This window comes from Crocodylus siamensis, chromosome 9 (genome assembly GCF_052110815.1).
Source record: "Crocodylus siamensis isolate JL-2025a chromosome 9, ASM5211081v1, whole genome shotgun sequence".
Taxonomy (NCBI): domain Eukaryota; kingdom Metazoa; phylum Chordata; order Crocodylia; family Crocodylidae; genus Crocodylus; species Crocodylus siamensis.
This window is the reverse complement of record NC_143403.1, coordinates 34,148,421-34,174,159: the sequence shown is the minus strand read 5'-3', so window position 1 is coordinate 34,174,159 and position 25,739 is coordinate 34,148,421. Positions and strand designations below refer to the sequence as shown.

Sequence of the window (25,739 nt, the reverse complement as noted above, 5' to 3'; positions counted from 1 at the left end):
ATATTATTTGAATATTGAAATTTCAGTGTAATTCATCTTAAACAGAAATGTTAGTGTAAGATGAAGTAGTATTATGGTAGCTGAGATGGTCCAGGAAATGTGAGAAGCATGTGAGGATCCCGTGTCTTCCTGGCTCCCAGAGCTGCCCACTTAGGTACTGAGCAACATGAGGTATCTGGGAGGCTTGAAGTGTCTTCTATCATGACCTGCATGGTGAGGCCATCCTCAAGCCGTGGTCCTTAGGGGCCCCCTGTCTCTGAGCTAGTTTGCAAGGCAGAGCTACTGAACTGTGGACTTCAGATGCTTTTAGTGTCCCCTGAAGCCCACCAGGAAACCAAACACATTGCTAGTAGAACCCGATCCAATTTGCTTAAAGCTTGTAGAACCTGAAGCATTCTTCCTGTCAGCTCTAAAAATGACTTGTGCCTGTGTTTTGGATGAAGCTACAACTGTTTGAGCTATCTAATTCCAGAAAGGTGCTTTACCAGTTTTTTTTTTATATTTATCACAAATCAAGGGTTGTTGTTAGATCTACCAGTCTCACAACTCATAATAAAATGTTGGTTCCCAACTAAATTTAGCTGTCTAAAGTAAATTGTTAGCTTTACCTAAGGTCTCTTCATATGGTTGAAATATATTCTTTTCTAGTCAGGTCTGTTTTCATGAGTAAAATGTTTTGGGTCTGATATGTGTATCCTACACTACTACAAAGTAATTTCAGTACAGTGTCATTTTTCCATATAAACATAGATATGTCCCAGTGTCCAAACTGAATAAAAAATACTTACCACAATTGCTAGGAAAATGCACAGAAAAAAAACATTATAAATAACATTATTCAGTGAATAATTTTGAATAGCAAATAAATGGAAAGCAATCCTAAACTGGAACTGGAAAAGAGGCTAATTCATTGACTTGAATTATTCACACATACATATTCAGCAGTGATGACATAGGGGGAGAGGTAGGTCTATGAATAGTTTGGTGGGTGTAAATGCCCAGGAGAGAGTGGAATGATTTAGGGCAGAAAGGGGTATAACTCTGCTTAATGGGAGAAAGAAAAGAATTGTGTTAATTTCTACCCCATGCAATCTTTTGAGCTGTCAAATAAACATACCAAGTAAGTATCACATGTTTTAAAACTAGACTGAAATAAATATACAGTATAGCACAATCTTGCAACAGAGTAGGCTGGACTTGGCTGAGTAGTTTCTTGGGCTCTAGCCAGGTGCTAGCTTCTAGGATCTATTCAAAACTTCCCAGAATGGGAATGTCAAGCCAAATTGCATCCTCTGGCTATCTTCTGAGGGTGTCATCTACAGCTGTTTACCTTAAGTCTCAATCAAGTTTTCTGGCAAAGATATTAGAAGTCACAAGCCTTATGTTTTGCTTAAGAATCTTTGCCAAAAGGCTTAAATGGGACTTAAGAAGTGTTGCCCAGATCACATGCTAACCATAACTACAGCAGTAAGTTTCCCTATTAGAACAACTCTATTGGAACACTATGCCTAACTGCCACCACAAAAATCCCTTTTTTCAACTCTTTTCACTAATTTTGAACTGCTAGGGAAAAAGCAAGCTCTATACCAAAGTATAAGTAAATGAGGGGCACTGAAAATGAAAGCAGTATCTCACTGCTGCAAATTGTGTCCTCTATTTATAACTTGTTTCAAGAACCATAGTCATTATACACTTATTCCGGCAGAGAGAACTGATCTCCCACTCATTTGTGTGTGACAACAGCTGAGTGCCAGTACCTCTGAAATGAAACAATAAAAAATTCTTCCTGGTTCTCTTGACTAGGGAATAATTGCAATGAGAATAGAGTGGACTGCAGCATGTCTCCACCTGGGATTTGCTCTGGGATAGTGGCACTGATAGATTTTCCATCCACAGGCTTCCATTAAAATAATAAACAGGAAGAGCAGGAACAGGCAGGTATTATCAGGCCTATTCTGAAGGGATATGTTGGGCAACACTATATTGCAATACAGAAGGTGAGTGGGGGCACAGCAGTCAGTCATGAAGCTGGGCAAATAGGTGGTAATCAGAGAAACCCACTCTTACTGCTCAATGGGTTTGGAGAGATGCCTCTGAAATCAGTGAAAACCCAGCAATATACCATGGCTGCCCGAGGACTGCCAGTATAAAGGGAGGAGAGAGTCAGGTGTCACTGAAGACTGGACTATTTCTGTGAGTGAGAATACAGTGGACTGCAGCATATCCCCACTTGGGATTTGCCCTGGGGAAGTACAATGCCTCTGTATTCTCAAGTTGGGAAACAATGGCCTAGATCAGCAGTTCCAAAATCATGGTTTGGAGCACATTTTTTGACAATTTATAGAGAATTGTCTGGCCACATGCTGCTGAGTCCCCACCTTGCTTCCAGCTGTAAAGTTGTATTAAAGCAACTACCTTCTGATACTCTTCATGGTGAGCAAGTGTTGCAGCTGTCACAGCTACAGTGATAGAAGGCAGGTGGTCTGTGCATCTCAGACTGGAGGGGATATGTTTTGGAGTATGAAAAAGAGCAATCCTTTGATTATGCAATTTTGCACATTATAAAAAGGTTTCAGAGCTCCCCAGCCTTACTGGATGAGAGAAGGTGGCTATTTTTATTCTGACAGTTTTAAACAAGACATCCTGTAACACAAGAGAAGGAAGCCTCGAGGGTACCACTGGTGTTTGAAAATTTGTATCTGTATTTTTATACTTTTGATTTTGCTATATGAACATGGAAAAAACATTTAATGAAGCAAATGTCATTGGAGCTGACACAAAAATGCAGCTCATTTGTGTCTTTTACTGACCCAAACAATAAACTTGTAATTAGAGATGACTCCAGTCCAGCCACTCCTGAGATCTGACATCATTCAGCAACCTTTGAGAAGCTCTGGGCTGGGACTCTGCTGCCTGGGCCTATTTGCTAAACTTCATTTTCTCCATTTCACTCCCAGTTTGTAATGTTTTTTTGTGTGTGCAGAGGGCACTGGAAGGGAGAGCAAGTAGTTTAATGCCACTTTGGCAGAAGGATTTGTGCACACCACAAACCAAAACCGTGGCATAAGCTAACAACAAAGCATATCTTCTTACACAGAGAAAGAGATGATTAGAGAGAGATTTGTCTAACTGGGCAATGAGATTAGTTCAATAGCCACAAATGCTCTAGAATGAGCGAAAAGCTGGCTGAGTATTTTTAGGGTATTTATTTATTTATTGGTGAAGTTTTTTGAGCCCTCCCAATCAACTGTGTTTTAAAAATACTATGAAGTGTGTGTTTGAGAGAAGGCCTTTGCCCCACTGGAGGGAGTGGTGTTTGTCTGTACAGTGTTTGCCAGGCAGCTAGCAAAGCTTCCTCCCATCACTGTGTGTGGGGGGGGGAGCAGCCCCCCCCTTAAATTCCAGCTGCAAACAAACTTGGTGAGCCCAGTTCCCTTTGCCCCCAGGAGGGCAGGCAAGCTGACCTGCCACGCGGCTTCATCTCCCAGCCTGGCAAGGCACAGGGGCCATTAGATTTCTCTTCCCCAGAGTGGGGAGGGGGATTTTCCCTTTCCTCTTTGCCAGAGCAGAGAGTAGGCAGGCAGGACCCTGGGTTGACAAAATGCAGATGCCGGAAGCTAGAGCAAGGGGCTGGGGCCTGGACTAGGAGTGGGGGCTAGTGGTTAGGGCGAAGTTGAGCTGGGGGCGGGGGTGAGGAGCTGCGAGCAGAGGGGTGGCCGCTCCCTCATGTGGCCCCTTGGATCCGCCCCTGGCTGCCCCCCCGGCAGAGTGGCGCAGGGTGGGGTTTGCAGCGGTGCCCGGGAGCGGCTGTCAGGGGTGATGTAGCCCGTGTGGGAGGGAGTACCCCCCGCTCCAGCATGAAGACGGTGTGAAAGATGTGCGAGCAGGCAGCGCGCTACTGCAGGGCGAGCGTCCACAAGCTCCTGCACAAGCCGCAGCCGCAGCTCCGGGGGCTGGACGGGCTGCTCCGCTGGATAGTCACCAAGATGAGCGACAAGAGCGTGCTGGCCGAGCGCGAGCTGCTGCCCGAGGAGCAGGCGGCCGCCGCCCGCCACTTCTTCGCGCCCGAGCAGAGGAAAGGCACCTCGGTCATCCTGGATGTGAGTGAGCGGCCCCTGGCCCGGCCCGGCCGCCTTCCCCCACGGCGGCTGGGCTCCAGGCAGCCGCCGCGGGGCGGCTGCACCGGGCGCTGAAGCGCGGCAGATGCCCTTCCGGTGAACCGAGGCACCGGAGTGCCCGGCTGCCAGCTTCCCCCTCGGCCGGGACCTCACACCGGACAGCATTCGTGCAGCCACGGGCGAGCACAGCCCCGAGGGACGTGCCCCTGCGCCGAGGTGTGGGGGTGCGGGTGCAGCCCGGGGCTGGGCGCCTGGCATAAGGGGCACGGGCTTCGGGGCCAGCACCTCGAGGGCTGCAAGTGGGGGAGGAACAGGGGGAAACCTGGGGAGACCCAGTTCACTCTCTCTGCCACTGTAGGACTCAGGATGGGACCTGTGGTCTCACCCAGCGCGTGGCAGGTCTTACGTTGCTGGAAACCCAGCCAGCCTAATGCTGTACCTGACACGGGACACAAGCAGTGCAGCACTTTGTAAAATGGACATTAGCAAAAGGGCTACCTTTGCCATGTCCTAGCAGTAGGAACAAGGGACTGATTACACGCCATTGGGCTTTTAAACATTTGCTTCTCTGTTCCCATAACTGCAAGAGTCCTTTTTTTTTTTCCATAATAGGATTCTGGCATGAGAAACCTTTGTTGGGACCTTGCGCCTGTGCAAATTTACTTTGGAACTTTTTCTCCAATAGCATCCTGGCAATAAAATAGAAATCGTTTTAGGTTAGTCAGCAACATTCCTGAGGACTACATACTAGCTTTCAATAAACTGTTTGTTATGGGCATGCAAGCAGTTTGTAACATTTATGTTTGTAGTTATTGGGGAATGCATGTTTAGTACCTTGATTCTGATATTTATAGTGCTTTATCTAAATTAGATTTTTAGGAAATTATTTGCACTTTGAATTAAGAGAGAATGGACTAGTGGAGAAAAACAAACAGCAGCACAGGCAACTCCAGAACAAAACATAGTGCAAATGCTATAATTATATAGTCACTCAGACAATGGCATCTACTAATTTAAAACACACAGCATCAGTTTTACCTTGATGGCATGAGCTGAGGTTAGGGATAATTCATAATAGCTCTGTAGGTTTTATGTCAAGTCTGCCAATATCCCTCAGTCCGAACCAGCAACACCACTTTTATGCTGGTCGTTGGATTTCCTGAATAGTCTTACTGAATTGTAACAGATTCTGAGGCAGACAGTAACATTCTCTAAAGACCCCAGAACTCATTTATTTATGATATAAGCCTGATTCTGGGATTTAACTTATAGGAACAATGAGCTAATTTTGTTGTTTTGATTTCCATGTTATTTTTGGCATAGCTGATGCATGTGATGAATCAAAAATCGTTCCAAATTAATTGTTTTGGAGAGCAAAGGCATGCTGCTGTTCAAAACTAATTGCTGCATCATGGAGAAGATAGTTTTCTTTCTTCAGAGTGTTTTTCATGGAGCTGACAACATTTTTTGCTCCATCCACTCATAGTGTAGCAGCAGTTTAGTCAACAGCTGTTGGAAGTGGTCCTGAGAACATGGATGATACTGCTAGGCAAATAGCAGTATTTTGGCCTGACCAAGTACTCTGTCAGTGGAAGATGCTGTTATAGTTAAGAAGTGTTAACATTGCTTCCAAAAGGAAAAATAATTATTTTAAGAAAGCAGAAGCCATAAACCTGTAAAATGATTTAAGCACTAGGAAACAAAATTGATACTAATGCTTGCCAGCATTAGACCCTGGCTCCTAAGACTCATTCTGTCACTTTCCAGTTAGATTGCTGGAGTCGTCTTTGCCTTATCTTTTATCAATTGCAGGTAGAATGAGGCAAATTCTGCAAAAATTATTTTTGAGGATTTTTTAAAAATGTCATAAAGTTTGCTCCATCTCCATTATTTATCATTACAGTAAAAGTTTCAACTTATTATATCTTTATTGCAATAGGCTCTTTCCAAGCACTAATGAGGGAGGACTTCTTCCAAAGAATTTACAGGTTGGTTGAGGGAGGGAGAAGAAAGAGGTATTACCATTTACAGACCTGAACCTTCATGTGCTGGGAGAGTTTTGCCCAGGCAGTTTGTAGACATTTTTCTTGCTATCCTCTGGGCATGTCTACACTTGCTACTGCACAGTAACTGAGATTATTGCACAGTATGAGCATGTGTCTACCCATGCATGCCCATATTGCACAGTAAATGTGGGGACTTATGTTGACATGAACATAAATTTGATACCTGCATTGTGCAGGTATCAAATTTATGCCCGATTAGTTACTGCCCAGTAATGCACATGTAGACGCTTTACTGCACAGTAACACTGTGTATGGACTGACTTGGGACTAACTTTAGTCCGAAGCCAGTCCACACACAGCATTAATACACTTTAACACCTGCACATGTAGACAACAGCTTATTCCCGCTTACTGCACAGTAAATTTAAGCCAGCATAAATGTACAGGTAGACACGCCCTCTGATAACCAAATCCAGGCTTCCTTTTTTCTGTGATACAAGACAGACAATGGGGAGGTGGGGTATAGAAGGGGTAGGGATCATCAGTTATTTGCTAATTATCCCTCTAAGTGATTAATACACATTTCTGCACATCTTAGGTAGATCATGCATGATGTACGAGTATATATACTCCTCCACAAGATGAATAAACATGGACTGTCACTTGTGGGACCTTTTAAAGACTAAGGAGGGATAAAATAGAAAAGGTGGAAGTTGTAAGATCTTACAGTTTTCATCAGGTGTGCAAACACCACATGTGGTGAACAGTAGGGGTGTGCAAAACAGGCCCTATTCGATTCGGATTTGGCCCAAATCAGGGACAGTGATTCAGTTCGTTGATTTGGATCACTATCCCTGATTCAGTTTGGCTGACTCTGAAGGTTGGATGTTGATTTGGAGAATCAACAAATGAGACATAGACACAGCTTCAAATGTTTTTTCTACATACCTCAAGGTACCAGGTGTGGCTCGTGAACGCTGCGATGCTCCCACAGGAGTGCGAGGGTGGGGTGGGGCACATGCTTGGCAGCGAACCCAGAAGTGGACCAGAAGTATTTCCAGTCCACCTCCAGGTCCACTGGGGAGCACACTGGGGGCTCCCCCAGACCCCTCCCAGCATGGCAGTCAGCTATGGGGGACCCAGGAGGCACTAGTTGCTGAGCCGTGGGAGGTACGGAGGGGGGCCTCCCTGCGTGCTCCCTGGTGAACCTGGAAGTGGACCACCCGGAAGCACTTCCAGGTCTGCTGGGGAGTGTGCAGCCCCCCCCATGCTCCTGAGGGACACTCCATGAGCCCCAGCATCGCAGCATTCTCAAGTCACCTGGTACCTTGAAGTATATAGAAAAAACATTTAAGGCTGTGTCTGTGTCCAAATCTCTTAATCTTTCTAAATCTCTCCAAATTGATTCGGAGGGTTCTGATTCAATTCAGAGGGATTAAAGTGTCCTCTGACTCGATTTAGATTCAGAGATATGGCCACTGAATCGGACTGAATCTCTACTGAATCAGATCAACAACTGAAGCATCACATAACTCTAGTGAACAGTCTTGGTCCTACGTTTTGTATTTTGCATCTCTGCAAATGGCTTCACACATGTCCCTTTGGGTAGGTAGAAAAGGTGGCAAGTAGTTTTTAAAGGCACTACTTAAATTTATGGTGTTCCAAATGTTAAAAATATTTAACATTTAAGGACTGGCTTTTCTAAACCCTGTTAATTAACAAACAGCAAAGATCTATTTTAAAACAAAACAGGCACTTCCTTATAGAGTTAGCACTTAAAATGTAATTGATAAGTGCTATTAAACAGCAATGGCAAATTATGCTGTGTTGATTTCTTGCACTAGAAAACATGAAGTGTTTTATCAACAAGATTGGCCTAATGTGCTAGGCAGGGAGCCATATCTATGCTGTGTTTATCATCAAGGTATCTGAGTCCATTGTCATTCCTTAAATTTGAGTTACATTAGGATGCACCCCTTATACTTGCAGTATGACATACTTAGCAATATGTGAGCTTGGAATCATTTTGGTGGTGCCCCACTATTACAAAGACCCATTTGCAAATAGTTTTCCTTTTCTATGAAGCAAGTATTTAAATTAGTACATGAAGTTTATTAAAGTTGCTTTTAAAATCCTGATGGAGATACTAATAAATTAAGACAAAACCGTAGCATGGTGCAGGCAGTCCTCGGACTTATGACACAGTTGGTTCCTGAAAACCGCATCGTAAGTCGAAACATTGTACCTCGGAACTGATTTTCCCATAGGAACGTTATAAATGGGGGATTTGTTTCTGAACCAAGGCCCGATACCCTATTTTCACCAAAAATAACCCAGAATTTTGTACTCAATCAATTATAGATGAGTAATATAGCTACATTAATGTATTTATATTGTAAGTAGCAATTGTATTGATTTGGAAAGACTTCTTTGAGGTGACTTTGCTGGACTTTTTGAAGAGCTCTTGGTTGGACTTTTTGAAGGGTTCTTGGCTGGAGTCTTCTCAGGAGTCTTGGCTGTAGGTTTTTCTGGAGTCTTGTCTGCTTTCATAAGGAACGTGTCCAAGGAAGTTTGGACAGATGTTCTCCAGGGAGACAGGTGTTGTAGCGAACTTGTTCACTGGTGTGGTGTTACATCAGATCAAGCATCATAAAGTTGAAACTAACAACAGAAAATTGAAACAGGGTGTCAATTTATAAATGTCATAAATGCCATTCCTTGTAACTTGAAATTACTGCAGGGTGAGGGCAGGCTAGTGCTGCAGGGTTGGGGCCGGGGGCTGCACCAGCCTCTTCCCAGTTGGGGGGCTGGGTTGGGGCTGCACTCAGGCTGGGTGGGGCAGGCAGCAGTGGTCCCAAGCACAGCCCTAGTCCAGCCCCTGCATGGGGAAGAAGCTGGCTTAGCCCCCAGCCTCAAGCCTGCACCGGGCAGCCTACCCTCGCCCTGTGCATATATCCAGGGGACACGTTCCCCATGTCTCCCCTAAGGGTGCACGACAAGCCACCTGTGGCTCCATCCTTCACCCCACCCTGGCTGGGCAGCGACTCCCCAGCCCCACTCCCTCCTTCACTGTGGGTGCCTTGATCTGTCCCCACCATGCCTTCCCCCGCCCTCCCCAACTTACCAGTCAGATGCTGCTCTCTAAGCTGTCAGGCTGCATTCCTAACCACATGCATGCTGTGGCTGTGTGCATGCATGCAGAATTTATTGGTGACGTTACTGGCCAAATCAGCCAAAAAGAGCCGATCACCAGTAATGTCAATTTTCCTTTTATTGGTGCTGATACGATATGGACCAATATATTGGTGCATCTCTACTCTTTATTTGTATTTTAGGTTCTTTGGAGAACCCTTTCAGGTTGGTATCTACAGCTGCAAGGGGTAAAACCCTCTTAAAAAGGAAAGCTGATATTCTTTCAGTTACTCGACACTTGGAGCATGAGTTTGAACAAAAAAAGATTAACAATAATAGCTGGCAGCTAGAATTAATAGGAAAGAAAAAGGGAAAGTATTGCAAACAAATGACCATATGTCATCATATACAACACACACCATTTTCCCCAAAATCAACCCCCCAAAATTGGAGTGCCTGTATTAAGTGGGGAAGCTGATTTTTCTAAACAGAATAAAAGCAACTTTCTCTGATTCCTGATTCACAGGGCAGCAGCTGCTGCTTTACTGTTCAGGCAGCTAAGGGAGTCAGTTGACTCAGTTCTTGACTCTGAAGGTGTTAATAATTGTGTCCCCCCTCCCCCCGCTTTTTTAATGGTCTCTCCCATTTCAGACCTAGAGACCTTTTAGCTCTTTTCAAAACCAGGGAAACCAGTCTTCAGCACCAGCTGGGGTTTCAGTTTCAGTTTAGCAGAAAGGGGATGGTGAGTGATGAAGACTAGGTATCTAGCTGTAACACTGGAAAACCTTTTTTCCTCATTCTTTCTCTCAAAAGCATGGTGTGTGTTTATATTCCAGGATGTGTTTACATGCAAGAAAATATGGTATAGTAAATACTAGAAATGGTGTGTTTATACACATACAACGGGAAGCATAAATAGCTGAATATTACCAAAATGGAAAATGTCTGGATGGAATCCTTTCTTATTTCAGTTAGTGGGAATCTCTCTTTCTCTGTCTCGCTTTCTCTCTAGATAGATATAGATAGATAGTGTGTGTGTATGAGAGAGATCTATAGATATCTATGTATCCAGGTAGATTGATTGATTTATTTACTGACTTTTGCTACTAAAAACAACATCCTGGATAGTTTACTTAACAAACAATCCAGTTTCAGTTGGCCTGAAACTATTATGTGTTCTGGGTGAATTCAGTGAATTGTTTCAGGTGAAGAAAAAAGTTCAGAAATGTTGAAACACGAAAACTTTAGATATTTCAGAAATAAAACACTTCTCTCTCTCTCTCTCTCTCTCTCTTTTGGCTTAGATTCACAGGGAGACTTGGGTATCATTCATAGCCCAGCAGGAGGAGGGGTTACTCCCATCCCTGCATGTCCTGTAGTCCGAGATTAAGATACTCACCTGAGATGTGAGAAATCCATGGTTATATCTACTTTTTGCCTGATTCAGATCAGGGATTCAAATCAAGATACAAGGAGGGAAAGGTCTCAATTTCTCCTCTTCAGTACAAAATAGAGTGGCTTTAAATACTGCCTCAGCAAGAAGAGAGAAACTACAGATTCTGATCTCTGACCCAGTGGGTATTCAAATATTTTATAGCAGGAAAGATTATGAACCCTCTCTCCCTTTGACTTTTTTCATAGCCTGGAGTGGTAGGAGATTTCATTTCAAATTTGGGCTGTGAATTGGTGTATTTCACAATTCACTTATGGTTCTTTTTTTTTCCCTATCTCCACTAGCCCTTTCACTTCTTTTTTTGTATTCAATCTCTCTTTCTCTGCCTTTCATCATATAACTCTTTGCTTTTCTTTATTCTTCTCCTCCTTGATCTTCTTTCATAAAATCTGTATATAGGGGGCTAGTTCTCTTTGGGCCCAACTTTACAAAGAGTTTTCCAGTATCTGGCTCGCCCAAAGTGTGTATAGATTGAGAGCTTTAGTGGGGCTTTTTTGGTGCTTTAATAGCTGATTGAGTGTTACATGGTTGGCCCTTGGTTCTTGGCAATCTCAGCAGAGGTCAAGAACTAAATAAACAAAAATTTAACTACCCTTTCTTTTCTTTTTTTTTTCAATGGTATGCCCCTGTGGCAGAAGGCCACCTCTGATTCTCTGCTTTGTGACAGTTTGGACAGGATGGACCCAGCAGAGGATGCATACCTTACTCTATCTCTTTAGGTAACCTGAGCTGGATACATTCCTAAGGGAGGGGAGAAACCTGCTCCCTCTACCTACGTGACTGGCATCAAATACCTGGGTGAGGTGCTTGGGCTCCCTAATGTTCTAGAGACCCTGTCAGTCTACATTTCAAATTTGGTTGGTTGGCAGCCAACAGGTAATGGCCTCCATTGGACCAGGTAAATGAGGTCACAAGGGCTATATAAGTTAAGGACTACCCAGGAGGAGGGGGAAGCAGCCATAAGGAAGACTCAGAGAGAGGGAAAAGCTGAACCATCTGAAACTTGCTCTCTCTCTCAAAACTCATGATCAAGGAACTGCCTGCCTCCACAGGGAATCTCCACCTGCCTCTGGGTGATACTTGTGAGTAATCTACCTGAGATCTAACTAGATGTATAGCTTTCAGTAACTCAGATGTGTGATCAAAGGCTACCTAGCCATGGGAGCTTGCTCTATGGATTTCTCTGACATTGCTCTTCCCTGTACTCTATTCCAACCCTACCCCTTGTATCCAATAAAGTTCTTCTTTGTACCTAGTGTGGGAGACTTATTGGGAGTGGGTCTAGATTATGCCTTGGGGTCCCCTTGGTTCGGCTGACTAAGGGAGATCACTACTTGTGCTTCTGACTGAGGGAAGCATCCCAAGTTCTTGAAGTGAATCAAGTACCCTTGAGGGCTACTAGGCCTGTGTTTCCCAGGGTGCACAGAGCCAGAATCAAGCCCAGCCCTGGGTGGTGGCAGTGGAAACACCAGGCTAGTGGGGGTGGTTCAGGAAGAGGGTTGGCCAGATGTGAGGTGCCCCCAGGGAGGCACTTGGAGCCTGGAAGGTGGTTAGGCACAGTGAGGTGGGTGGCTCAATGCAGAAGCACCCCCTACTGGCCCACCACAGCCCCCATGATCAGAATAGAAGCACTCTGGTAGAAGAGCATACTGCATATACTTAGGGATATAATAGGATATAATATAATAGGGGCCAGGTACAGACATACTCTTACCAGTCCAATGACTGGAAGCTGATCTATACCTGTAATGGAACAGAAGTTCATCACAAAAAAAAAAAAAAAAAAAAAAAAAGGTTTATACCTGTAACAGAACAGAAGTTCAGCACATGTAAACTGGTTTAAAAATGATGGAACCCAGTCTAAGATTTGCTTCCCCCCTGACGCTCCCCAAGGTGAAAGTGTGTTCTGTTCACTATTGATTTAAACTATGCTGGTTACAGAAAACTGCGTAACTTAGATCGATTCCCTCTTGGGCTTTTTGAATGTCTGTACCTAACCAGGAAGGACAGCTTGGACTACTGTCCTATTTGCATCTATTCTGTAGAAATGTAAGGGACCATCAGCACAGCACCTTTTCACTAATACTAACATTTTAAAGTATAAATAAAAATGCTTTAGCAGTATAACTCCTGGTTCCTGCATGAAATGTAGTCAGTGTTCCAAGGCATGATTTAACCACGTATGATAAGAGCTCCCTTTGAAAATAAACAGGATTGGTGAAATCATCAGTATAAAAGCCCCCCTCTTTCCAGAATCCCCCTGATTTGGTTAAAGTTTGCCATGGTAAGCTAATATCTTTCACTTGCAAATCAGTGAACTGTAGAGCTGAAATAGAGCTGCTGTTAAATGAGTTTTCTGTGAGAATATTACATCCAACAAACAGTTGTAAGTGGTTCCTTAAAACCTATGCTCATGTCCAGCTGTTGTCATATGGTGTCTGTTGAAATATCATTTATATCCTAGCAGTGGTTACCCTAAAACAGTTCAGACCCTGCAATCTAGATATTAATCTCCCTTTTGTCAGTGCCTGCTCTAATTTAACTGTGCTAAGTTAGTATTGTTACTTTCTCCACTAATAGATTTTCATGACAAGCTACCACTCAAAACTGCAATAGGAAAATGGTAGAAAGAGTTTATAGATGACAATCAGAACCTGTTGCAGTGGGACCAAGAGAAATCTACATAAAGCACAATGCCAGGGTGAGGGTGCCTATAAACTTCTTAATAGTGTAAAATCTAAGACTCCATCCAAATAGGCATGAAAACTCCTCTGAAAAATGAGCAGCCAAACGAGGAGACTTCTGCACAGATTTCTAGCCCTTTTATAGCTTTTTTGTGGCTCTTTGGCTTGACTGATTCAATGAGGATACAACTAACAAGTATCATAGGGCCATAGCTGTCCTTGGCTGTCAGAAGCCACGGTATCTGAATGCACCTTAGGTCGGTCATGAGGCTGCTTTAAATGGTACCAGAGGACAAAGTAACCATTGGCTGTTGCCACATCATGTTCTTGGAATATGAAAATAGAGTACACCCTTTATGACTTCTCAGAACCAGCAGTTACTGTGTACATAAGAAGATCTCGTCACTTATCTCTCACTTGTAAGATTGCCTGGATAGGCAGCAGTTACAATTCCATCTCTTCTCCAGAGGATTTCCTGTCCTTGTGGGTAAATTACTTTAAAGCTGAATTTTTAATAGAAAAGATGCTTCCTTTCCACAGGCAGGGTGGCAATTTTAGGATTTAGGACAGACATAACTAGATGAAACTGCAGGAGGAATATAAGCTAAAAGTGCATAAAACTTGGACAGAAAAACTTGACAGGGATGACATAATTAGCAACCTTAATTCTGTGAAAATTAGAATCTTGACTACAACGAGAACTTTGAAGACTTGATGTTTTGATCTATAAAAGCAGTATCCCCAACAGGACAGATCAATGAGCATCATGGCGGGAGGTTACTTCAGTACACACAGCAGAGGTCACTAAATGAATCCCCCAAACCAGCTCTCTTTTCTGTATAGGAGATAGTAATACCTGCCTCCCATCTTACTACTCATCCTACCCTGCTGCACTTAACCCTTGAAATTGGATGATGACATAGCCCAAAGCATGAATGTTTCATGTTAATGATGGAAGGTACATTAGTCTACCTTGCCCTCACAAGGTGGGAATTTACTAACAGTGTCCAGGGCTAGAAAGCTAAGGAGCATACCTGATGCAAGAACAGCAGACTCATCAAGCTGGTCTCTTCTGTTGGGGAGTAAAAATTTACTCATAGGGGAAAGCATGGGAAGGGACTTCTCAGCGTGACCTGCAGGGGAACATGGGAATATGCTACTCATTAATCAGATTTTTCATACAACTGAGAATTTTGTCTTCCTTTTTTGTCCTCTTCAAAGCCTTTTCCAGCAGGCTTTGCTCACAGCTCACTTTTCCCTGGATTCCCACTGATATTAGTGCAGTAATGAAAATTGGTTTTGGGTTGTGTGTGTTTCTTTTCTGAAAAATCAATATCATACTAAGTACTGAAGGAGCACTAATAAACTCTATATAGAGTTTAATAATTCTTAGACTTGTTAAGGGAGTGCTTGTGCGAAATGAATAAAATTTCAAGAAAATCCTTAGTTAAGTAGCTTCCAAAGAAGCAGCTTTGCCTCCAAGAGGAAATCTAGGGCAGAGCTGAGCATTTATGTTATAACATCAGATTTCTCAAGGTTATTAGCATTGCTGGTGTTTTGAACTGCATAGTGCTATGAGCCCAACTATTGTTGTTTAAACATGGGAACAGAACATTGAAAATATAATTTGATTGTTTTTACTCCTCTGAATTTTTATTGCAAGATAGTTTTTATGTTCAGTTTCATTACTGAGACAGTTTAGTACCTTCAATGTTTTGCAGACAACTGGCCATGTTTATTGCCCATGTAACTCCACTGAAATCAATAGGTATACACCACTGATTAATTTGGCACATTTTATGTGCATAATTTGGCTGTACTTTGGAAGGCTTGTATATTTAATGCATTTAGGAGCATGGACATTAAACATTAAGTGGCGATGATGGGTTCAGTGTTTTCCGTCCAGACAAAATTCCCTATTTAATTCCTAATAGGGGTTTATTAGCCTGACGATCTGAGGTGATGGTGTGGGAAGAACATTCTTGGTCATTCTCATGCAGGTCTCTGCATTGCCAGATTCTGTGCTCCACAAAGCTTTCACCAGTCACATACTTTCCTCAGTCAGTAATGGAACTCTTAAAGAAGCCAATCAGCATTGCATGTATGGTATTGAAAAAAGAGTTTATTCATTAATATTTAATCTCCTCCACTCTTGATGACCTACAGTGCAGTTGCCTTGCCTAAGTGGCTCCACTATGAAGTGAAAATAGTACAATGTTATTGTAAACCCATAGAGAGTCAGCCAGCTGGTAGAGTTGATTTGTATTTTACTCTTTGCAGGAATGACAGTGAGGATCTCAATATTTTCTTCTTTGGAGGTGTCAGTTTAAAATGCTGTTCTGCCTCTCTCACTTCTGGTTACAATGGAGCTTTGTGTAAAGACAAGTGCTTGGATATCTGAAAGAAAAGGCAACCTTTAAAAAACGTAGGTGGGGCTCCCCTTTATATTTTGTATTTTAATTTTTCCTATGGCACCATCCACCTCTGCACTGAGCTGTGTAATAATACTTATCCATACTTCCTGCCTCTCCTAGGACTTCCTGTTGGCTCCTCGTAGGATTGATTAAGGCAATCTGAGGCTCTAGGTACATCTTGGCTAAGTCCCTGTCTCTCTGACCCAGCCAAAACTTGTTTGATGTCTCTCTCTGTGATGGAAGTGCCACAGGCAGGTACATGGACGTTTGCTGCTCTTCTGAGGTATTGGGCTTCATTCCTTGAGAACAGCAGAGATGGCAGCTCTGGGGAAGCAGCAGCAGCACCCAGGGATCCCAAGTACTTAGCACAGCTGCTGGTGTGTACCAGTGTGGATGTGCAGGTCTGAGCTGCTTCACTTCCCTCCTTTTATGCACCCATATACTTTGGAGGTGATGGTGGCATGCTCAGAATGATGCATTTTGGGGTTAACATCCTATCAAGATGAAATGGGCCCGTTCCTTAATTGCTTGTGTCACACTTTTTTCAAGCCTTTCTTAAGTATAAGAACTAAATGTATTCTTTCTAGAAAAGTTAAATATCATCCCAAGAATCCAGGGGCTGGAGATTTATGCAGAAGCTTATAGCTTATATTGAAACTAATCTATCTTTTCCCTTCAACCGTGCTCCATTATAATGATCTGCTTAGCTTGGGCTGCTTTAACAACAAATACAGTTCCACCTTTTGTGGACTTGAAAATCTGACTGCAGAAATCAGTGCTGATACAGACAGACGACTTTGCTTGTGGTGATTATAATAATGGGAATTGCTGTGCTAGGTATCTATGGAGGCACTTCAAAGACTGTTTTGTGCTATAAATATTGCTTTGCAATGTAGGAAGTATTTTTAGTTAATACAAGTGCATTTAAAAAAATCTATTTAATTCTGTTTTGACTGTAGTGCTATAAAATAGATATAGTGAGACTCAGTGGGGCATATTAAAGATATTTCCTTAAGGAGCAGTGATGCAATACACTATGTATGACATTTAAATATCTTGTAACAGGGTTTATCTCCAGGAGTGGCTGTGATGCCCCTGGAGACCCCCTCAGCCCTAGCCTCCTTGGCCTTATGTGGACTATTTCCCCTTCGCTTCACCTGTCATGACCTGATGAAATGATACTAGAATGAAAGAGAGGGTCCTCTAGGACTCCCCAAGTCAGATCTTCTCGCATAAACACAGGTGTCTGTGCCTTAAGTGTTAATTACATGGCTCCAACTGCCCCCTACACCACACCCACGCTTTGCAGATGATACTTATTTCTGCTAACACACACTCCTTCTGAGCTACAGGCTTCCAGCCCCAGTCCTTTCCCTCCTTGGGCTACAGGCTTCTTGGCCCCCTCAGTCTCCGGCTGTGACCCCCCAGTCTTTGGTCCCTTTCTCTGGGCCCTGGTTCTGCTCCTGGGCCAGCTGAGACTCATGGGCTCCTCCAGCCCCACCAGTCTCTGCCTTCCTTGGCTTTCAGTCCATTTTTGGGTCCTAGCTTTGCTCCTGAGGTGGAGAGATCTCTGGGTTCTCTAGCCCTGCTGTTTCCTGGGATGTAAACCTCCAAGCTCTCTGGCCCCTCTTCCCCTTCTGAGCTAGCTAGGATCTCCTTACTTCCCTTTAAAGCTTTAATGTCTAGTTGCTGTTACCAAGACCATAGGGTGTAGGGAGGCTGTTCCGATATGCTGTAATTAGAGAGCGTTGGAGCACTAGATTAATTATGTCTGTTGGAGTGTGCTAATTAAGACTGGAGTGTGCTAATTAGCACACTCCAGCAGCCTCCATATTTCATGTATCAACATCCTTGTGTTTTAAGATGGTGGCAGAGATGCTTTAATGAAAACTTGTTTGAGCTTTAAAGCATCCCTGCTGCCATTTTGAAGTGCAGCTGATAAAGCACCATCAAGTCTAATCTTTGGAGATCTAAGATGAGAGCCTTATCTACATTGTGGAAGTGTTTGGATCCACATTAATGATGTGGACACTGGAGTCAGAAGCGGACTGGTCAAGTTCTCCAATGACACCAAACTTTGGGGCAAAGCATCCACAGCAGAAGACAGGCGGGTGATCTAGGCTGACCTGGACAGGCTCAGCAAATGGGAGGATGAGAACCTGATGGTGTTTAACACCGAAAAATGCAAGGTTCTCCACCTTGGGAAGAAAAACCTGCAGCATCCTTATAGGCTTGGCAATGCTATGCTGGCTAGCACTATGGAAGAAAGACTTGGGAGTCATCATTGACCACAAGATGAACAGGAGCCTGCAATGCAATGCTGCTGCTAGTAAAGCAACCAAAACACTGGCTTGCATCCATAGATGCTTCTCGAGCAAATCCCGGGATGTCATTCTCCCCTTGTACTTGACCTTAGTGAGGCCACAGCTGGAATACTGCATCCAGTTTTGGACTTCACAATTCAAAAAGTATGTGGAGAAGCTTGAGAGAGTCCAGAGAAGAGCCACACGCATGATCAGAGGTCAGGACAACAGACCTTACGACAACAGACTGAGAGCCATGGGGCTCTTTAGCCTGGAAAAGCGCATGCTCAGGGGTGATCTAATGGCCACCTATAAGTTTATCAGGGGTGACCACCAGGATCTGGGGGAACGTCTGTTCACCAGAGCGCCCCAAGGAACAATGAGGTCAAACAGTCATAAACTACTACAAGACCGTTTCAGGCTGGACATAAGGAAGAATTTCTTTACTGTCCAAGCCCCCAAGGTCTGGAACAGCCTGCCATCGGAGGTGGTTCACGCACCTCCGCTGAACACCTTCAAGAGCAAATTGGATGCTTATCTTGCTGGGATCCATGACCCCAGCTGACTTCCTGCCCTTTGGGCTGGAGGCTGGACTTGATGACCTTCTGAGGTCCCTTCCAGCCCTAATGTCTATGAAATCTATGAAATCTGTCTTTTTCTTGCACCAGAGACAGCCTGTAGCTGTGAGCCTTTATGTAAGCATTATTGTTAGCAGTATTGCTGAGTAATCATTGGATTACTTGTGCTATTTCAGACTTCTGGACTTGTTTAGACTTTAAACTTTAGGTTAAATGTTCAGAACATGGCCTGCTTGCTGTGCCTGGTTACAGAGCAATTCAATCTTAAATTAGAAGATTGGGTTCTTGAATAATTTCCTTTTTTCTTATATTTTAGTTTGTGAGTTTATGGTCCAGTTGCGTGGTGAATAACTCTTGCTCACCATTAAGGAAGGTTGCACAGTTTGAGCAAACCCTGGTTCTATATATTGGCTGTGGTTCTCAACCTTTGTAATCCCATGGCCCATTTCCACCCACCTCCAGCTATGGGCCCAAACCTATGTCCCTCATGGTCCTCTTACCATGCATGTTGCACTTAGGTTAGCTCTGCACATGTGAGCTATGTCCACATGGTGCTTCACCTGGAGTAATTAGCTCAGTCTCTCAAAAGAGCTAATTAGCCCGCCTGCAGCACCACTCTAAGGAGGCTCTGCTGCTTCTGTTGGGAGGTAGCATATACGGAGCAGCCCAATATCTGCTATATTACTTCCAACTTTTATTAATGGCTTTAAGACACTGAGTTTCTCTTTTTTCAATTTAAAGACCTGTTTAGTAGAAGGGGAACCTCAGTGCATGTTCATGGTTGCCACAAGGAGTTATACACTTGACATTTAGAGCCTTTTAGTGAATTAATAGTCTCTTAAATGATAAATTACAAAACACAAAAACACAAGGGAAGACAGTTAAATCATGCTGTAATCTAGTATCCACAAAGTTCTTTTGCTTGTTAATTTCCAGCAGGGCCTGACCTTTCTTCTCTCATCATACATATTGGTATACCATTCCTTTTTATGAAACCTCATTGCCACAATAGTGACTCCATAAGGCACAGACAGAAGAACAGGTCACCACCAGTCACTTTCAGCTCCTTCATATTTTTCCAGGTAATCTCATTTATTTCAAGGAACACTTTTCCCTGTTTGCATACTGCATCTTCCACTTGATTTTTGGTCTCTCTCTACTGTATTTTGGGCTTGTTTAATTCTGGTTTATGCTGCTACTATATGTGATAAGGTCACGTTTCCTGTGATAGGATTCTCTGGATAGTAAAGCTGAGGAGAATGTTTTTCTTGGTACAGTTCAGTGGGATAAGGATTACTTTGATCCCTTTGACCCATTGGGAATTGTAGTGGTGAAAAAGGCCCCCAAAAGAGATTTTCACCTATTTTAAAAGCTATACTTAAAGACCTACATTCCTTTAGTTCCAGTAATTTTCTTCTTCCTTTCTGCCTCTGACAATTGCACTAGGAGAGCAGGATGTCTCTTACAGAACCTTTAAATAGATTTTGCTGCTTCAACATTATAGTTCATGCTATCCCTTTGATTCACACCACTGGGGAATAATAACAGCAGGGAACAGCAAGGAAATAACCAAAAAAAAAAAAGTAATAGACCTGTTATATACCCTATACCCTGTTATATACCTGTTATATACCCTAATATACACTGTAATAGACAGTACTACCCTAGTGTAGGTCATTAAATAAAACAAACAGGCCAAATATCTGGTAAGTCTGAGTAAAAGCGAAGTGTTGGACTTCCTAAGGAAGTACATGACATGTAACGCCAGTGGGCATTGGGCAGTGGGATGCATAGACAGTGGTAGGTCCAATTGCCTTGTGCTTCCATGTCAAACTGACAAGCCATTAAATGGAGCTCTCTTAATTTGTTCTTCTCGTGTAGGACCCATTGGAACTGCCCAAACATATGGCAATTAGCCATTAGGCATGGTGTTTGCAAGGTCTCCACATGTGGCTCTGCAAACCCTGCATAGTCTCACTGCAGTTAATGGGACCCACTGAGGTGGATAGGATTTTCCTTTAAATTATTTTTGTTGGTCTTTCAGGGAAAGAAAGCCACAGGAAGGAGGGCTCAAGTAGACAACTTACGAGACATCTTCCTCATGAAAACACCTCCTCAAATCATTCTGTTGGGCTGCTGGGCCAGACAAAGATGTATGTATGTAAAGGGCCAGACAAAGATGTAATGGTCAGCAGCTGTACCCAGGGCCACCTTCAAGGAGGGCAGTCCTCCACTGAGGGGAAGCAGTGCCGATGCAACACAGTTCAGGTGCCTTTCCAAATGGAAACCAGACTTTCAGACAGGTTGAAAGCTTGGCAGTAAACTCAAGTGAAGGGTCCTGCTCACACATTTCACTGTGTGGTTAGGCTGGGAAAATTGTGCATGGTGTCTTTTTCTTAAGTCCCTTCTACACATTATGTCTATTACACAATTACCTGGTTAACTGTGCAATAAATTTAGACTGGCTATACATACGGATTAACTATGGTGCCTTAAATAGGTCCAACCAGCTCTGAAGTTATTGCTCAAAAATATGGAATAAGTCCCCTCAACTGTGGGACTTTTGGCCTTGGTTGTCCTACATGTGGGGTACAGTCTCAGCTGAGGGGACTTGCAGTTTAAGCAAAGCCAGGCAGCCCTTGCACTGTAGCACCCTTATACCCCAGCCAGCCCCACTCACTGTCTACACATGTGTTTTGGTGCATGTAACTACTGTGCTGAAGGTTAGTATGTGTCCTGGACAGTACTACCCTAGTGTAGGTCATTAATTTACTGCACCTTAATACAGGCATGCTTGTAAATGGCGATGCTTTACTACAGAGCTAATAAGTCAGCTCCACAGTAAAGTACATGTATAGATGCACTCATAGGGTGTGTCCGGACAAGTGTGGATGTTTGTTTCCCCATGGACAAGTAGCAGCGGCACACCTTGTGCTGCTGCTACTTGTTTCTGGGGCACACCCATGCCACATGCACTCTGGCTCATGGCAGGTTACCTCAGGTGGGGTAGGGAGGCTGGGGCCCACAACTGTGGCTTACCTGAGATCCTGGGGGCCTCCTGGAGCTGCAGCCATGGCAGAAAGCCTTGCCAGCAGCCAGAGCATGGCTCTGCCTGGCCAGGCTCTGGTTTTGGGCGGCACATGCTGCCACCACCTTCACTGCCCTGATTTCTTTTGGTGTGGGTTTTTTTGACACCTGGATCTCCTGGGGCCATAAAACCTCCTTGCACTGAAAAGTAGCACCACAGGAAATGCCTGCATGTGTGGTGTGTGGCGCTGCAGATGTGTCTGCAGCACCTCATACCGCATGTCTGCACTTGTCTGGATGTAGCCACAATGTTTCCCTTTGGCTAGTTGTGCACTTGTGTGTGTTTGTGTGTGTGTGTGTTGTTGCGCATGTGTATATATGAACAAGCTTTCTCAGATCCCTTTGGCTGAACCTCAAAACGGTATTTGCGTTGAAACCCTGCTGAGTCCTCTTAATGTGGGTTTCACAAGTCAGACCCCAGCAACTTCTTTATTTAGAGAAGGGCAATAGGCTTTCTGTTGCTTTCTCTTGAAGGTATCACTTATGTGGGTGGCTTGACCTCCTTCCTTCCTCCCCCCCTGCAATTTGTGTCTTGTTTTAGCTGAACAAGTTTGTTCATGCTTAAATATTACAGAATGTGTAGGATTTGCAGAATTGGTTTTAAATCCTATATGGAACAACATAGGGGGCACTTGGTAGAAGAATGATTAATATGGCTTAATTAACCAGTATTCATTTAAGTAACATGTTCTGCAGTTCAATATGTCTCCTGGGTTCCTTGTTTCATACAGTATGTTCTCCTTTGATTTTTTAAAAAATCTTTGACTGATTTTATGACCCAGAAAATAGTGGTTTTCATTTTATGGCTGGCTTAGAGGTGTCCTCCAGAAGGAAATCTTCTCTCTTTCCTTTTTGTCCAGTCATATTTTCCTTTCTTGCCCAAATTAATGAGGTCAAGCTTGACAGTATTTTTCCCCTTTACAGTGTCTATTAACATCTTAATTTTTCAATACTAACAAAACCTGTACCAGCAGTCATTTTTTCCTCCTCTATAACTTATGAAAACACAACCCTCACAAGACTTTTTCATTATTGGTTTTTGCCAGGTGATCAATTCTGATATAAAATGGTTTAAAAAGAAGAAACATGGCAGATTTCACTATCTCATCAGAGAATTTATATCCAAAAGAGGTGGTCTTACTTCTTTAGTTTATGTGCCTACTTCTCTATTCAGCACTATTAAGCCTAAATGTAATCTCCTTCCCACAGAGAAAACTAGTGGTACTTCTCTTTTAGTATTTTAATTAGAAGTGCAGCATTATGAAACTCCATTTACATGCCATTTTATTTATGTCAGAGCAATTAATGTCATGTCGTTTTGTTTCCTCTTACCCAAAGTAAGAGACATGAGGATAATTGCCCCATACTGAAACCCATTCCTCAATTTTCTTTTCTATGAAAGAAAAGAATGCTGCTTAGACAGAATTTAGTGTCTGATGGCCAGCTCCTTCTATTTAGTTCACAGCCAAATGCACTGTAGATGCTTAACAAATGGAAGAAAAATAGTTTAGAATAGATTTCCCTTCTTGCATCACTGAAATGCTGAAGGCTTTTGAAACTAAATGTCTTTTGACTCTTTAATGAAACTAAGAGTAGGTTATTGAGCCAGATAGGTAGAAAGTCAGCACAAGCTTTCTGGTATGATTCTGTGAAATAAAATCTATAGTTCTTTATTTTCTTCTTTGAGATAAGACATCACTAAAAGAGAGAAGTCTTCAGACAACATGGAATATGTATGGAGTCTTTCACTTCTTTCTCTGATGCCACTATAGCTTAGTTAGTAGTGATTAAAAGAGATTACTTCTTTGCTAACTTCTTATTTTTAGAATGAGTTGGTGGCTTCTATTCACTTTCTAATGAATATATGTCTGTGATTAAAAAACAGATGTTATTGGGCATCATTGTGTTGGCAGTTTCAGCAGAGAGGGCACTGATTGATGAGGAAAGAACTTTCTCTCTTGGGAATCCTCTACATTCCGGGAATTTTACTTGTTTCTCACTGATAACATGGGCCAAGCTTTTTCTGTGCTAGTGTATTTGGGCACCTTATTATAAACTAGGAATGGGCTGACCTGAAATGCTAAATAGGGTTTAAAACACTGTGAAGGGATAGAAAATTCTGACATCATGTTCTATGAATAAATGGACATTTCAGTATTGTCAGCTCAGTCCTCTCCTTCCTCTGTAATTCTGTGGCCTTTACCTCATCTGTGTTGCCTTTCTTCTGGGGTCTTCCCAGGATCCTAGTATTTAAAAAACAGTATTTTCAAATATAAACTAAAAATACCATCTAAAGCAAGCTTACCTGGGCTTAATCACCCTGCTTAAACATGTGAACTGGGGTACAATTTTAGTATTAGAAATAATGGGATATAAATGTAGTTTTAGGAAAAAGAAATGTCATGGCCAGACTACAAAAATTGTAAAAATGTCTCTCTCTCTTTAATTTTAGATCTTCAGACGAGCTGACAAAAATGGTAAGTCTTTATATTCATATACATTTGTTTAGTTTTGGTTTTGTTGTTTTTTATGGACAGCTGAAACTATTTTTTTCCTTGAATCTCATCTATCATCTGTGACCTTAAGGAAGTAATATGGTTTACTACTTTAAGAAGATTTATTTTTTTGCTTATTCTGTAAATCTGATATTCTTACAACCAGTATGATGTTAGCATGCAAGTCCCAACAAGTAAATGTGTTTCTTACAGAATTTTGCCATGCAGTGAAAGTGGCAGTGTTCTGTAAACTACCTGAGTCCAGATGGACTATAAACCAGCTGTTTGAGAGAGTAGTTGGTCATCTTTTCCAATTATGCTCTGTCCCCTTGTGTAAAGTAGTTCAAAGATTAGTAATCATTCAGTGTATTAAAGACTGATAGGTATTTATTTCAAATCTTTTATAACTTGGGAAGTAATGGGGACTTTGTTGTATTGGAATGTATTTTTAATTTATTCCCATAGGAAAGTACATGATTGGATAGCAAAGTCAAATATTGGCCTCAGGCATCAACTTCTTCATTAGATGATTTTCTATTCCTAAAGGAAATAATTGTTATGTTTGGACAGTGAGCATCTCAACTTAGAATGGAGATATTTCACTTTGTTGTGGGTTAAGGTTGCTGAAGTTTAGAGATATTGCAAAAGTGAATTTTTCAGTGTTAGGAAAAGGAAGATGCAGGTCTTATCCCAGAAAATCAAAGCACTTGGATTTAGGCTTCTAAATCCTAAGAATGAATCTACTGAACAATGAGTGCTGACATGGGCAACTGGTGCCTCCTGAGCCAGGGTGGGCACTTCCCCCCACCAGCAGCCAGTCAGGGACCGGCAGGGGTCACCCCACAGCTGATCCTGCTGACAAGGAGGCAAGGGAGCCCCCTGCAGCCAATCCAGTCTCAGGCAGTTTGATTAGCTCCTGCTTGAGAAGGAGGGCTTTCTCTAATGAAAGATGATCTTTTACTGGCCCATTTTATATCTGGCTAATTCCAAGCCCTATTGTTTTGGAAAGGCAATATGGTACTCAAGTTTATCTCATTTAGAGCTAGCTTGGGCATCTTTATGCTATGCTACTGCCTGCAATATAGAGGTACTATATGAAAAATAAGGTAGTGTGACCTTTTTGCTGAAAAAGAGAAAGAGGGTTAAAAATTATAGTCAAGTCAAAACCAAGGCTGGGGGTGTAAACAATAGGAAAAAACATTTGCATTCAATGTCATGCTTCACAGCTGCATAAACATTTTACTGTTTCATAGTAGGATTACTCTGATGAAATATTAGATGGTTCTTTTCCTTTTTTGTGTCCTCGTGATAAGATGTGTAGCAGAATTTGCAGATTCATTGGAATATGATAGGGCCACACCATGCATAAGTGCTTCTGCTATGGCCTCAAGCTTGCAACCTTAATGCATGCACAACCCTGGCCTCCATATTAGACGGTATTGCTCTAAGATATTGCTTTGAGCAGTTTA

The 25,739-nt window shown here is 42.7% G+C and overlaps 1 protein-coding gene across 10 annotated transcripts in view; it reads left to right on the top strand.

Annotated features, from left to right (window-relative positions):
* The first annotated feature begins 3,667 nt into the window (after nucleotides 1-3,667).
* NECAB2 (N-terminal EF-hand calcium binding protein 2) overlaps nucleotides 3,668-25,739 on the top strand; it is a 403,696-nt gene continuing 381,624 nt past the window's right edge. For all 10 annotated transcript variants that reach the window (XR_016444201.1, XR_016444200.1, XR_016444199.1 and 7 more), the window contains exons 1-2: nucleotides 3,668-4,100; nucleotides 24,228-24,252. Coding sequence is in view for 6 of the 10 variants with exons in the window: in XM_090062952.1 (XP_089919078.1) it covers nucleotides 3,876-4,100; nucleotides 24,228-24,252 (250 nt within the window). In the remaining 4 variants the exon portion in view is untranslated. The remainder of the gene's footprint in view (nucleotides 4,101-24,227; nucleotides 24,253-25,739) is intronic.